Raw genomic sequence first — 14,877 nt, 5'->3', positions numbered from 1 at the left:
CATATCGTCTCGTCTGACACGCAAGCTTTGAAATCTTACACCCAGGCACTATTCCAAGAACGCAAATTGTACACACAATTATCATTCAAACGAACTGTTCAGCCTACTCTGCAGCAGAGACTTTCTACTCCAACAATGGTTAGTACTTAACGTTGTCTTATAAATAGGTTATATGTAGACTAGTATATATTAAATGCTGGAACTCGTCCACGCTTGAAATTTACAGAAAGCGCGAGTATGGGTTCGCAAGGGGACGCGAGCAAGGCTGCAGTGCTACCACAAGTACTCAGCCAAGGGACCTGAATAGAACTTCAGTCAACTCTCTCTTGATCTATTATAGAAGAAGACCTCTGGGATTGGCACCTAGCGTCTATCTTAAGGTGGATTTCCACTGTCGGGTAATTTTCACGAGCGACGCAGTTACTTTTACGCTCGTATAAAACAGAGTTTAGTAAGCTTACGCAACAGGACGACGCAAAGAAGAGGACGGCAAAACGCTTGTGTGTGACAAACGTGACAGGCCTGTTACCTGCGTGTTTGTGTTGATGTTCAATCAATACAACTGTGTTTTGATCTTTTACAAAAAGATCTTTCAAACGGAAGGTGAAGTTTGGCGGAAATTGTTTTCAAACAGAATTATTGTCACGCTTCTCACACAAGGTTTGCCGTCTTCTTCCCTCTGCCGTCCCTTTGCGAACCCTTTGCGTAGTTCACAAATTTATATGGAAGGTCACACAAAAAACGATGCAATTAAAGGTCACACGTACATACATTTCATACATAGTCCTACATAGCCTCTTTTTATTTACTTGCGTAAAATATGCGGTCCAACGCTCCTTAAAATTACGCGACAGTGCAAATCCACCATTATGAAGAGAACCACGTTGCACAGAGTTGATGGAAATGACTTAAAAACCTTAGTTACCAACTTTTAAAAGGGTCTTAAAAGTGTCAAAGAATACTTTTAAGCCAATTAATAAAGGAGAGCGGTAGATCATTACCAACCTCGTGGGTCATTACACCGCATTCATGTCAATATTTGAAAAACGTCTAACCCGGGGGGTATGAAGATACTCCATGATCACCTGAAAATTACTTGCTAGGTATCAGGATCACTTAGTCCACTAAGCATGGACTCGAACAAAAGTAATGAAAATTAAACAGGCTGGTGTAAATAGTCGACGCAACGAAAAAGTAGCAGCCAATTCTTAGTTAAATGTGTTAGAAAGGGAAACAAATGTGGGACAGAAATCCCTGGGGGTACTCCTGGGAATTCTTGGTGAGGGAGTGCGGCTCAGTTCTCCAAATCCTGACCTTATTTCAGACCAAAAATTGTCATTTTCCACACCTGTTTTCAGACCTGGCCTCTCAAATTCATACCCGTTTTCAGACCTGGAGGTGGTCACAAAACGCAACATCAAACTCGGTTTTCATAAAAAAGAAATTATGTCATTATTGCTGAGATTAAAACCGCAACAAAAAGATTATTTAAAATCCATTTCGAATTCGCATATAGACACTTTCTTTCTTATTCGTTTCGAATTGAAAAGACGAACACATTGATACACAACCGTAGTCCTTCGTAAATCATACTCGATTCCAGACCAAAATGGGCAAAATCTAGACCCGTTTTCAGACCAAAACGGCGTAAAAGTCAAACCCTTTGGGGCGGCACATACCTATATGGCTGGTATATGGGAGTACTGTACAGTACTCCCGGGACAGAAATTCTTACATGGCTGACTGATAAGTGAAGAATTCCAAAAAAGGGTGGAGAGTCGCTTAAATCATCTTTGGGGAAATATTGGGAGGGGGCCCTTTAAGTATGAATCTCATGGTGGTAGATAGTGTGTCAGACAAGGCGGCACATATCTTCATGGTCTACGTCAGTGATTTCGTGACTTGGTTCATCGGCTTGCACTTGTGGTTTCATTTCTGTTGAAAGATATGATGAGAATCCTTAACAAACATCCCAGCAGGTCTGTCGACCAGTAAAGCCAGTATTGTGCCTCTCTGGGTTAAAATTGGTTTTGCGCTGCGACTAATCGGAAACGGATCTTTCTACCTTAGGTTTTCCGCCAACTACCTTACTGATGAATTCGTCACCAGAATTGCGTTTCCCTTTAAGCTCAAGCGATGCGGAAAAAATCAATAACGACTGACCACAATTCGTTAAACTAATCCTTGATATGGCGTCTGTAAAAAAAAAGGCTTTGCTTGAGCTTCCTGGGAGAGCCTTGTTTTATTAAAAACACAAGGATTGATTCACAAATCCGAAAAAAATTTCATCAACTGAGACCACTGGGTATACTGTAGTACAGATGATAGCTGCGTGGCAGGCGTTCAAAAGGGAAGCGAAAGTTGATTTCGGGCGCGCGAGGAAGAAGGGAAGTTCCCCTCTTCTCTTTTCTTTCACGCGCTGTCACGCTGCCAAATTCCTTTTCCCTTCCCTTTCCAACGCCTACAGCAGAGGCTATGCAATTGATTACCCGAATATAATACGATTCTTGCAAGGATCCTTCCGACGATGGTTCTTCATTATTCGCCACCTAATTTTACAACTGTGCATCTTTCTGAGCAAAGTGAGAGACACTTATGAGTGTGCCAGCCGGCCGGCCAGAGGGGCGAGATGTTGGGCTATTAAAGATCCCGGGGGGAGGACTCCCTTCAATGGCCTATAAGGGGAGCCTCTGCCCGAAAGGGGTACCTTTTTTACTGAGGCTTCAGGTAAATAAAAGGGTAGGAATTTCACTTGTTGAAGTATATGAACTGGTAGCAAAATCTGTCATTTCGGTCTGAAAGGGTTTACAGATGCATTTTGTGGCTAGGAAAAAGTCGAGAAAACGTTTTGATTTTGTAATTTATTGGTATTTCAACGACAGTTCATTTTCAGAAGTTTTGGCAATAGAAGACATTTGAAAAGGGTACCTTTTCATTTAAAAATGGTATATAAAAGGGTAGGCCGGGGGTTGGACCTCAGGGCGGCGCCTTCCCGTATGAAACCTGTGTTGAGTACCCCCTCCTCCAGAGCTGAAATGCTGATCTTTATTGCGGGCAGCTTGTAAATGAATTTGTTTAGTATAATTAAATCAGGAATCTTCATTACAGTCTCCTTGTTGACTTTACTAACGACAGCCTGTCGAAAGAAGGCTGTCGCAATTTGATAATATTTATGATAAAACGCATTCTATTCTAGTAATATTCGCAACATTAATTAGTATTTTACCAACTTCACTGAGGTTTGTAAGTAATGCCTCATTGTAGCTTGATGTTTAGTTGAAGGTAAGTCTCTTTATAAGACGTAAGTTCTAACTGCTCCACATCAGAAGGGCACCCAGTCCTAGAGCGTGACAAAACTTGCTAAGGGACAAGACGGTGTAAAATATGAGGTGAAATTTAAATCAGGCTAAAGTAAATCTTTTTACGGACCTTGAGCTTTCTTCCGATTCATCAATGTTATTGTAGCATAAAAAATTCTCATGCTTTGTTTTGTTTATATTAAGTTGAGTCTGAATACTTTACTGCCTTGCTGAACGATAGCATTGCTATCCACTTTTATACCTCTGGTCAAGGATGGGTCCAGGATAAGTTTAATTCATTGTCGTATGTCTCATTTAATAGTAGTAATAAGCGTTTAAGCCCGCGACACAAAATGACCGCAAAGCCTTACTTGAGTCATGCCTTCAATTATACCTAGTGAGGTAAAAATGACAAGAACGTCTCAAGAGTTCCCTAGAGTTGTTGGCCCGTTCACCGAAGCTTTAATGATACCTTAAAAGAACTAAAACCGGCAATAATTCCGGCTGACTTCTTTCTCAAATGTTATTCATTGCACTTTAGGTCGATCATTCCACCGGATACCTTTTTTGAGGACCCTGTGTTTGGCGTTCATCTTTCTCCAAAGAATTCGTTCCCAATCTCGTTCCCAGTCTTCCATTATGTTTATTTTAGTCGGACTAAACAGGAGAAGCCAGCCATTAGGCGTAGTTTTAAAAAGCTTTTTATCGACACCGAGTCATGTTAAGCTAGGGCATGAAAAATCGGCGCCTCTGAGCGAGAACTATCTCATAAGATTATTTTCGTCCAGTAATCTGCAAATATATGTTATATACTTCCGGATATAGTAAGTCACTGGTTAACTCAATCTCAGTTTCATTTGTTCAGGTCATGCGACGTTAAGTCATAATTCCTTTGCAACTTCGAAGTCTTCGAACAGGTTAGGTATTGGCCCGTTCACCTAAGCTTTAATGATACCTTAAAAGAACTAAAACCGGCAATAATTCCGGCTGACTTCTTTCTCAAATGTTATTCATTGCACTTTAGGTCGATCATTCCACCGGCTACCTTTTTTGAGGACCCTGTGTTTGGCCTTCATCTTTCTCCAAAGAATTCGTTCCCAATCTCGTTCCCAGTCGTCCATTATGTTTATTTTAGTTGGACTAAGCGGGAGAAGCCAGCCACTAGGCGTTATCGACACCTATTGGCTTTCTCCGTCATGTAAAGCTAGGGTATGGAATCGGCGTCTTTGAGCGAGAACTATCTCATAAGATTATTTTGGTCCAGTAATCTGCAAATGTAGGTCATATACGTCCGGATATAGTAAGTCATTGGTTAAGTCAATCCCAGTTTCATTTGTTCAGGTCATGCGACGTAAAGTCATGATTCCTTTGTAACTGGTTGCCAAGTCTTCCGTAAAAGGAAGACTTTTACTGCTTCATTGACCAATACTGGATTCTCCTTGTGTGTTTGCAAACACATCGACTAAATTTCGCGTCATCCACAGAACAAAGCTTAATTAGCCTAAGAAACGAGACTTGACCTGTTCCCATAAGTACATGTACTAGTATTCACCGTAATGACTTGCGAAATTGATTGTTGTATATAATCAGCTTATGGCGAAAAGAAGTATTATTAAACTAAGCACGTACGACCATTTTCAACCAGTGCTGCAGAATTCAAAAGTGCAGAAAAATTAGTTTGAAGATATCGAAAGATAGCAAATGCCCCGGGTTGGGTGGGGGGTGTACTCCCTATATTGGCCTATACGGGGAGGCTCCGCCCGAAAGGGGCACCTTTTTCAGGCTTCAGGTTTATGAACGTGTAGGGATTTCACTAGCTAAAGTATATGAAAGGGTAGGGAAATCTGTGAAAGAGCCCACAGGGCTAACAGATGAATGTTATGGCTTTATAAAGTCGAGAAAACGTTCTATTTGTGTGATTGATTCCTTTTTAGAAGACAGTTCATTTGCACCAGTCAAAAGGGATACAAGGTTGTTAACAAGGTATATGGAAGGGGTACCATTTGTCAATAGAAGGTATACGAAAGGGGTAACTTTTTCGTGAAAAATGGTATATAAAAGGGCAAGGGGCTGGACCTCGGGGTGGAACCTCCCCGTATGAAAATTTGTTGAGTACTCCCCCGGATAAAATGTGCATTTTGTCTGAAATCGAAGCATTAGAGACCAGTGGGTCTCGTTCGGTTAAACTCAGGAGTATACCTTCATGCACTTGTCAGACTTGTCCATCCTTATTGAAAAAACGGTTAATGCTGAAAAAACAAACGAACAAACAGACAAACAAGCAAAGTGAAGCATTATTTGAGTGCCTTAAAGCCAAAGTAAAGCTGGTTAGTAAGATACTCCTTGCAAACTGTAGGAGCTCCCAGGTGTCATGTTCTTGTAGTGGGATCAACAGTACGGCAAAAATGTGACTAAAATAAAATAGAAGTGCTTGAATTCTCCACTTAATCGTGGTTAATCGTCTATAGCTTATATATTCAAATGTAAGCCCTTTATGACTCCACAAACATAGTACTGTTTGCTTGTTTTGAATTGAGAGATGCTAGAGGGTAGACACTTTACCCTCATTTGATTCCAGACCTTCTGTTGATATCATTATTTAATTAATCTTGTTAGCTGAATGTTGTCTTATAACTAAAAGAATGATAACAATTGTCGTAAGCCTACTGAGGTCTGGAGAAAGGTGGCAAATTGAAAAGCCGTCCGTGCAAACGGTCATACAAAATGCAGGAAAAAGATACTGGCCCCAGAAAATTCTTAGAAAGAGCTTATTTTAATTTCAAGATGACCGGTCTGACGTTTGGTAAGCGCCGGCCTGAGACTGACCAACTTCAACTTGGATACTTTGCCTCGACTTCATGATTCCAATCGATTTGATTTGAGATTTCGTCGGGGAACTAAACTTACAACGAGGATGAATTTACAGTTTCCTTTTTTTTTTTTTTTTTTCAAACGTACGTTCTTGTAAATACGCTATTTAAGGTCAGCTTCTAAACTTGAAGAGAGTTGACGATGTTTCTTACATTGTCGTTAATCTAGGCTTCTCTCATTTCATCTTATTAGTATGGCTTGTTGTTTTTGTTTTTTAGATAAATTCCTTACAACATCTTAACCTTAAGGTTTTTTAACTACATTTTTAAAGAAGAATAGGCGTGAGCAAACAATTAACCTGTGAGGACCAACGGAATTTCAGCATGCCAGATTCTTGCTCTCTCATGATCGATGTAAAACGGCTCACGTAATGGTTGCCCATGTAGTTTTTAGTTCTTCAGCTTTGGCAGGTCAACAAGTTTACTATGCGTGCAAACATTGTTTATTTTACAAACCTTTTCGGGCTCTTTGCAAGTTAATCTTGCTTACTTTAAGAGGCAATTCGTCTAATACTGCCAGATCTATCTTACATCGTATTTTCTAATAAAAGCACGTCCCATGCAGCCAATTAGCCCCTCAAGAGTTAATAACGCCATAAAAGAAAACACAAACACAAAATATCGCAGTAGTGACGCATCGGCTTTGAAACACACACTTGAACAAAATCGTGGACTTAGAATCTGCAGCTTGATCACAAACTTGGCGGGGGACATTGAGCATCATGGCTAGCAATGACCGTGAGAATACTGCTGACAAAGTTTGCAGTACTGACAGGCTCGAAGAGGGTGTCCGAATAAAGAGGTTTCGAAAAGTAAGGATCCAATTCTTTTGAGATACAAAGTAATATGTTTCATTGCTAGGAAAGATCAGCTATTAAGATGGTTAAGACACCAGGAAAGACGTCACTTAAACCCAGAAGTCTCGCTGTTGTGAAAAACTAGGTTAAAAATTGTTAGCAATTTATTTGATTTTGCAGTGCAGAGAAGCTTTCACCATGGTCAAGCGTTTCCGCTTGTCTCCTTTGATGAGAGAAGCCGTCGCGGAATTCTGGTCCACATTTATTTTACTGGTAAGTAAAAAGTGAATAAACAGTATGTTCACATGAACCTGTGTACGGTCACCTAGTCAGGAAAAAGGAGCGAAGAGGAGGTAAAGAAAACAAAATTGAGCAGACGGGGAAGGGGCGGAAAGAAAGAGAGGCCATACGAAATAGATATGCGTTAATAAGTCGGTATCTTAAAAGACCGATGAATGCTCAACAAACACAAGAATGTATTTTTTTGTAGAAAGTTGGCGACATTGTCGACACCCTATGTCTTGTAGTTTAGGGACCGGTCATTATTTATCGCCTGGGGGGGGGTCGGAGGATTTTGGGTTAAACACGATGAAATTTAGCCGATCCCCCCTTTAAATGTTATTTTATTGAAGTGATCCCCCCTCATAACTATATATAACTTTCGTGATCCCCCCCCCCCCATGTCTTTGTACCCATATTCACCTTTCGACGTGTATATTTAGTGTTTTAAACGTTCATATACAGGTAGTATTTCTAACTATGATGTACTTACAGCATAATAAAGCCGTTATCGCGCAGTCTTTTTTTTAAAAGTGTCTCTTGATCCGTGTCTTTTTCTAGTCCGGATCCAGACATCTGAATTCAGTTGACATACAAGCAATCTTGCTTAAAACTGCAAAGTGCTTGAAACTGCAATCAGTGCTTGAAACTGCAAAGTTACTTTTTTTTAGAGTGCCAAATAGCAGTCCGCCAAGTCCCTATCAGCAGGTCATATTTAGCGACAATTTTCAGAGGACCACACTCTAAAGTCATTTGCAGGCGATGAGTTGGCCTATTTAGAAGAAGCACATAGGCGAATCACTACACTGCAGGAACTTCAGTCCGCATCCAACAAGTTGACAACAGCGCATATTAACCTGTCAAAGAAGTCTCCTTTGTGCGCGAGAAAATCAACAATGTCAAGAAGAAAGAAGGAAAATAAGAGGAAGGTCCGAAAAACCAAGGACAAGCGACTCAAGCAGAGGGCACGTCATCTCTTAGGAAACTTGACCTCAATCGAGGTCGCGGGGCAAATTTTCGGTTCAATCGAAGAGAATGATAGAGTTACTCCTGTAGATAGCATCAATGCTGACTTTGCTAAGAAACTAACAAGGCGTTTGCATCTAGACCCTTTGCTATGGCTACTAGAAAAGGGTATTTTTAGCACGACCCTAGCAAAAAATCTAGAGCAAGTAGCGGCCATTTTAAGGGCACAAAGTCCAGGGTCAACCTGCCGAAGGGGACTAAATGTTGCTGTTGAATCGGATGACGAGGCTCAAGAGGCAAATGAAGTTGTTGAATGGGATGATGAGGCTCAAGATGAGGCAGATGAAGCAGTTGAATCGAATTTAGTATAGAGCTGACACAGGACGCCCATTCCTGGAGAGGCGATAAATGGTTTATGTTTAAACAAACACGCTTTTTACAATGTTTCAGTTATCAGAAGTTTATATAGTTCACAATTTAGAATTCACCTGTCATGTTTAAAGACGAATATTAGCTAAGTCATGAGCACGTTATAAAAGGAAAAATACAAAAGCTTTAAAACAAAGCTTTCTCGATATAAATTGAAATGCACACATTCGCCAGTGTGACAGACTTCCGTTTTTTAAATAAAGTTGTGTTAGAACAAATTGAGATTGCAAATGCTATCATCTCCCAGCAGAATGGGCACATTTATGTTGTATGCTTTCAAACTGGCATTTTTCAAGCAGATTTTAGTGGTCCCCCCTCCGAATCCTTCCAAAATTTTCAGTGATCCCCCCCTTTTGGGCTCTCAGTTACGACTGATCCCCCCCTCTGTTCTCCTAAAAATCAAGTGATCCCCCCCAAAATCCTCCGACCCCCCCCAGGTGATAAATAATGACCGGTCCCTTAACAGTTTTTAAATCTCAAAATTGGGCTAATCCTGTACGCTTGATTTTCAGATTTTTGGTGTTGGGTCTGTAGCTCAGATGGTTCTTAGCAACTGGAAGTTTGGAAATTTCTTCTCTGTGAATTTTGGCTGGGGCATGGGTGTGACAATGGGCTGCTACTGGGCGGGAGGAATCTCAGGTATGCAATACACTAATTGATGGTGAATTTACTTTGCATGGTTAAAGACGTTAGCTATTCTGAAGAGGACCTCATTTTTATTTTAACTTCTATGATTGGAAATAATTTAGCTAGCAAAAAAAAAAAAACTTCAAATTGGATTTATATCCACGTACTCATGTGGTACCAGCAATGTTCAAAGTTAAAGTTGATAGTCAGAGAGTTGTTTTAAACGATTCTGTTGAATACATATTACACACAGGCTCCACTATTTGAAGTTATTCACAGTAAACACTTCTTTTGGTCTCCTATAGGAAATATTTTATCTTAAACGCTTTCAGGTGCTCACATGAACCCCGCTGTAACACTGGCTTTCGCCGTCGTCAAGAGATTGCCATGGAGGAAAGTTCCCGTATATTGTGCGGCGCAGATGTTGGGGGCGTTTGTGGCTTCAGCGTGTGTTTATGGTGTATACTATGGTGAGTGCAAGGGCATACTTTGATGGATTGACATTCGTTTGAATTGGTTTAAGGAGCAATCGCAGTTCGAAGGCCTGAGTCTTTTATGTCACTCCCCTGGAAAGCACAAACCGTAAGATCAAGAGTGAATTAATTGCTATCAAATGCTAGCAAGAGCCGCTCTTGATGCTAGTCAATACTTACTCATTTACTCACGGTCGACGCCTAAAAGATGACGGGAAGAAAACTTGCCCCTTAGGGCTCGACCCTCATACAACTTTCAAGATCTCGAACGTTCGCCAGCCCAGTATCCCTCAGCAGTGTGTTAATACATGTAGTTGAAGGACATCCTCTTTTTGCCCTCAATGAGCAGGCACCTGTGTTAGCATTGCGCTGGAGAGCTCTGACTCATTTCATCACGAAATACATGTCCAGAGAGAGAAATTCTTCTATTTTGAATGGTAAAGGTCACGTTTTCTAGACTACAATAAAGCTCGCTATTTTTAACCCTGTCTTTCCAAGATATGTTTTCCACATTTGCAGCATTCTTGTATAAGTTCCATCCAGGCTTTTTTCTTCGGCTTTTGTCAAAGACCAAGTGGTACTCCCGTGAAGGAAAATTTTCTCCGTAGTTGCTCTGAACAACTTCAACTTGATCTTTTCTGCCCAGTTACTCTACCTTCTAGATGTTCTTAGTCAATAATGGGCGAAAAAACTTGCAGATTAGGAAATCTCTTTAATCAGATATTTCACTGATTTGCTTTCCTTTCTTAACTTCAAGTTCTATACTTCTATACAATAGTCATCTGACAAAAACTGGCAAAAGCACCCTTCAATTATAATTTGCTGCTGGTGTTGTTTTTTGTTTTCAAAGTAAAACCTTTTCACTTTCACACTTGTTCCAGGTATTGACATATTAACGTTTTTTTTTTTATTTTCTTGAACCCTTTGAAAGTTTCTTATTGCTTTATAATTGGAATCTCCTAGATGCCTTGAATAAATTTGATGGTGGTGTTCGTCAGGTACTTGGTCCAAAAGGCACGGCAGGGATCTGGGCGACGTATCCTCAGCCCTTCTTATCAACAGGAAATGGCTTCGGTGATCAGGTAAATACGAGAGACGAAACAGCAGTATAGGTGAAAAGGCTAACGACTTCCCATTACCAAATAACTTCTTAGACAACGTTTTGATTTTCGTGATCAAGTTGATAGTCAAGAGAGTTATTTAAACGACTCAACGCCTGTTACTCAGGCTAAAGCCCTGGAAAGAGATGTGAAGAATCAAGCTCCTAACGAGGTTGATCAAATTGAAGTGAAAACGATTTTTGAGTCTCTGGGCATTTATAAGCGTGATGATTTATAGTTCGCAACTATATTTAGTAAATAACATTATCTTAATTTATTTTTCTGTTATCTCAAATATTTTTTAAGTAGAAGCACCATACATTGACTCACAATGTTTTTCTCCTCTTTCTTTTTTTTCAGGTACTTGGTACCGCGCTGTTAGTTGGCTGTGTTTTCGCTATCATCGACAGAAACAACAACGCTCCCGACCAGGGAGTGGTACCTGTTGTCATCGGACTGTTGGTATTTGTCATCGGCACAACATTTGGATTCAATTGCGGTTATGCAATCAATCCTGCTAGGGATCTTGGACCGAGGATATTTACTGCCATGGCAGGATGGGGCGGCGAAGTGTTTACGTGAGTTTTAGTTTCTTAGTAAAATGAAAAATTTTGATAATAGTAATAGTAATAATAATAATAATAATAATAATAATAATAATAAAATAGACAATTTTATTAAAAAACTATTAAAATCCTATTTACAATTAATTCGCTTAAAAAAAAGAAAAAACTATTCATTCAAAAACACTATTTACAATTTCTGTCTATTTAAAAAGCACTTAATTTTAGCTTAAAAAAAAAAAAAAGTTAATTAAAACTAAGAAAAATTTTTTCGAATTAAAAAAACTTTCATTTCAATAAAAAAAAAAAACTGTCAACCTCTAAAATTCAAAAGTTTCTTTCAACTGCTAAAAAACAAAAAAAATAGTAATAATAATAATGAAATAAAAAGATATATATGAAGTAAGGAAACATATCAATAGTCCGATTTATTATTATTAATAATAATAATAATAATACTAATAATAATAATAATAATAATAATAATAATAATAACGATAATGATAACGATAACGATGACGATAATTATGATGGTAATGTTAATGATAATAATGATAATAATCATGATAATTTGTTATCTATTGTGATTTTAGTTTCTAAGATTCTAATATATGTCAGATTTAGAGGAAAGACCAAAACTGTTGGCCAGAAGATAACCAGTCAAGAAATTTTTGTCAGATCGCCTTGACTGACACTAACATCCTGACCCACATGGATATTTCAGGCCAGTTGACTCTTTTCCTTTCCGCTCGAATTTTCATACAACATTCTTCACAGCGGCAACACTCCCCACATTGCTAACGTTGTCGACGAACTCGTGTGGAAACGCTTGCTACGCATGCTAGCTATCTTAGCTGAACATGCTTAGTTAATGTAGGACCTATAAAAATACTACAAGTGGCGGGGCAAGCGAAGCAATCCGAGCAAAAAATGGGAAAGTACTACTAGTGGAAAGGTCCCCCTATCTTTCTCTTCTCTTTTCCATCTCCTAGTCTCATGGCACTTTTTTCAATGAAACTTGAGCCTAACATTTTGTTAACCTTTTTTCCCAGGGCGCGCAACAACTGGTCTTGGGTCCCAATCTTCGGTTGTTTCTTTGGAGGTGTCCTCGGTGCATTGATTTATGTTTGTTTCATTGAAATGCACCACGATTCAGAAGAAGGAAGCGAGGCCAAGATGGAACTCGAGAGCATGATTAATAGTGAGTAAAGACACTGCAGAAGACAAGGAAAAGTTTCCAGGACACTGGGACAGATTTACAGAGAGACTTGACGACAATCTAGCATTTTATTGTATTCACCTTCGATCTCCCTTGAACTCCTTTTAGATGTATAGTCCTTAACGGTCGCATTTACATGTATGTACGTATATTTTTTCCATGCCTGTATCGCGTATAGGAAAAGTGAAAAGCCATATCTTACATTTTGTTTCGAAGTAATTTTAAGTTCTTATGTTTTAAAAAATGATGATAAAAAATATGTAGTTATATAAAAATGTTATCCTCAAAGTCTCTCTTCTTTCTTGGTTTTCGTTTGGTCCATACTATCTGAAGAATTCCATTTCATTCGTCATTTTTAAGATTTAGCTACATTAATCGTTCCTGCCTTTTCGAGGGATGTCGTCTATTTTTTAAAATAAACGACATTTGCTAAACTTGAATGTTGGTTTATGAAGTAGGTATGCTTGGAGATCAAAGCTGGCCTTCGGTTTTACCGACTTAAAGCCGCATCATGCAGCTTTACTTAATTAATTAATTAATTTCAAAAACTTATAAGGCGCAAATATCTATATAAATGTATTAAAATGCGCCATAGGTAAAAAAAATAAAACAATAATACTACTACTAATAATAATTATGAATAATTATGATTATGAAAATGATAAAATAAGATGATAATATAGATATAGAATAGAAAAACTAATGGCTAAAAGTTAAAAAGATAAATTCTGTTAGCATAATCTTAACAATTATAAGCTAAAAATTATTTATAATCTAGTAAGCTAAAAATACAATCTTATAATTTAAGTGGTACAAAAAGCTTTTTTAAAAAGGTGAGTCTTCAACTCTCTCTTAAAAGTGTCAATTGAAATGGATTCCCTGATAAATCTTGGCACAGCATTCCATAACTTAGGTGCAGCAAACAGAAAGAACCGTTCACCGAGAGTTGCCTTGGGCTTAACATTGGGATAACTAAGTAGGGTACTGTGGCTAGAATTTCTTAAATTATATTTGGATACAGGTTTAGCAGTAATTAAAAAACTTATAAGTGCGAAGGTGCTAAGCCCTTAAAAATCTTAAAAACAATCAACAGAAATTTAAATTCAATTCTGAACTTTACAGGCAGCCAGTGTAAATCTACTAATAAAGGAGTAATGTGACAATATTTACTTTCATTGCATATTAATCTAACTAGCACACACGTTCTGCATACGCAGTGTAGCTTATTGAGTTGATACCCTGGCAGGCCATATAAAAGACTGTTACGGTAATCGACTCTGCTTGAAATAAAGGCATGAATCAGAGTCTTGGTGTTGTCTTTAGATGGATATTTTCTTATGCGTCTCGAATTATACAAATAATGAAAGGCAGAGTTACATAGTTTGAAATATGGATTGCCATCGTCAGCTTGGAATCAAATCACGAGCCCAAGTTCCTTGCAGACGACACAGGAGTGATAGTCGCAGTCCCAACACGAAGGCTGTTAATAGATACTTTAGCTAGTTGCTGCGATATGCCAATGATGAAGAATTCAGTTTTATCATCGTTCAGTTTCAATTTGTTTTTCAGCATCCAGTTACGAATGTCTTCAACGCACCTTTCGACCCTAGCCAAGGCGGCCTCTTGATTAGCATTGTTACTGTGGGTCTTTAAGTACACACCATTGTCGACCGCGCTGGTGTGCTATTCCTTGCTATGTTTAACAACCTAAAGTATAAAGAAAGAAATCTCCTACGGTCAGCTAACCCAATCATCTCTGTAATTTTATTTAAAAATAAAACATATGAAACAAAGTATGAAGATTTCAATGGGTTGGTACGGTTAACGACCAAAGCTTTGGCTTTTTTACTGCTCAAGAGTTACTTTTATTTACGTTTTTTACAGTTTACACAATAAGCCTTTATTCTTTAACAAAATTTCACTTTAAAAAGGGAAGATCCGGGTTTAAGAACCATCTCTGGACGAGGAAAATAATGATTTTTAGAATTTTTATAAAGCATGCTAGTCGATCCACCTCTCGTAAACGACCACCTCCCACAAGGGACCACCCAGTCGGAGAAACCCCCTGTGGTGCGATTCATGTAAGTGACCAGCTCTCGTAATAGACTGCAAGCATTTTCTCATTTTTCACTTTTGAGAGTACGGTATATCGCGAGTACTCCTCCTCAATCTCTAAATTTTGCCCGCCGCGGGTGGCTCTGAGGGAAGAACGACGGCCTCTAGCTAGCTATCCACGCTGTAAGCGACCACTAAAT

The 14,877-nt window shown here is 38.9% G+C and overlaps 1 protein-coding gene across 3 annotated transcripts; it reads left to right on the top strand.

Annotated features, from left to right (window-relative positions):
* The first annotated feature begins 49 nt into the window (after positions 1-49).
* LOC140928926 (aquaporin-9-like) lies at positions 50-13,155 on the top strand. Of its 3 annotated transcripts, none has more exons than XM_073378727.1 (7): positions 50-138; positions 7,147-7,239; positions 9,153-9,279; positions 9,600-9,737; positions 10,704-10,822; positions 11,201-11,418; positions 12,456-13,150. In XM_073378727.1, exons 1-7 carry the CDS (start codon positions 136-138, stop codon positions 12,610-12,612), a joined length of 855 nt encoding a protein of 284 aa, XP_073234828.1. In that variant the 5' UTR covers positions 50-135; the 3' UTR covers positions 12,613-13,150. The 3 variants fall into 3 exon arrangements, with proteins under 3 accessions (XP_073234828.1, XP_073234829.1, XP_073234827.1); XM_073378728.1 differs by lacking the exon at positions 50-138 and adding an exon at positions 3,162-3,282 and having other exon boundaries at positions 12,456-13,152; XM_073378726.1 differs by lacking the exon at positions 50-138 and adding an exon at positions 6,856-6,981 and having other exon boundaries at positions 12,456-13,155.
* Positions 13,156-14,877: the final 1,722 nt, after the last annotated feature.

The sequence above is a fragment of the Porites lutea genome, chromosome 2 (assembly GCF_958299795.1).
Source record: "Porites lutea chromosome 2, jaPorLute2.1, whole genome shotgun sequence".
Lineage (NCBI taxonomy): Eukaryota > Metazoa > Cnidaria > Anthozoa > Scleractinia > Poritidae > Porites > Porites lutea.
Note: the sequence above shows the minus strand (reverse complement) of the source record. Positions and strands in the feature narration are given on the sequence as shown.

Excerpts from the sequence above, each read along its gene's own strand:
- LOC140928926 (XM_073378726.1), top strand. The coding sequence starts at position 6,892 with ATGGCTAGCAATGACCGTGAGAATACTGCTGACAAAGTTTGCAGTACT. Across the intron at positions 6,982-7,146 it reads GAATAAAGAGGTTTCGAAAA|TGCAGAGAAGCTTTCACCAT; the intron begins GTAAGGATCCAA and ends TTGATTTTGCAG. Across the intron at positions 10,823-11,200 it reads GAAATGGCTTCGGTGATCAG|GTACTTGGTACCGCGCTGTT; the intron begins GTAAATACGAGA and ends CTTTTTTTTCAG.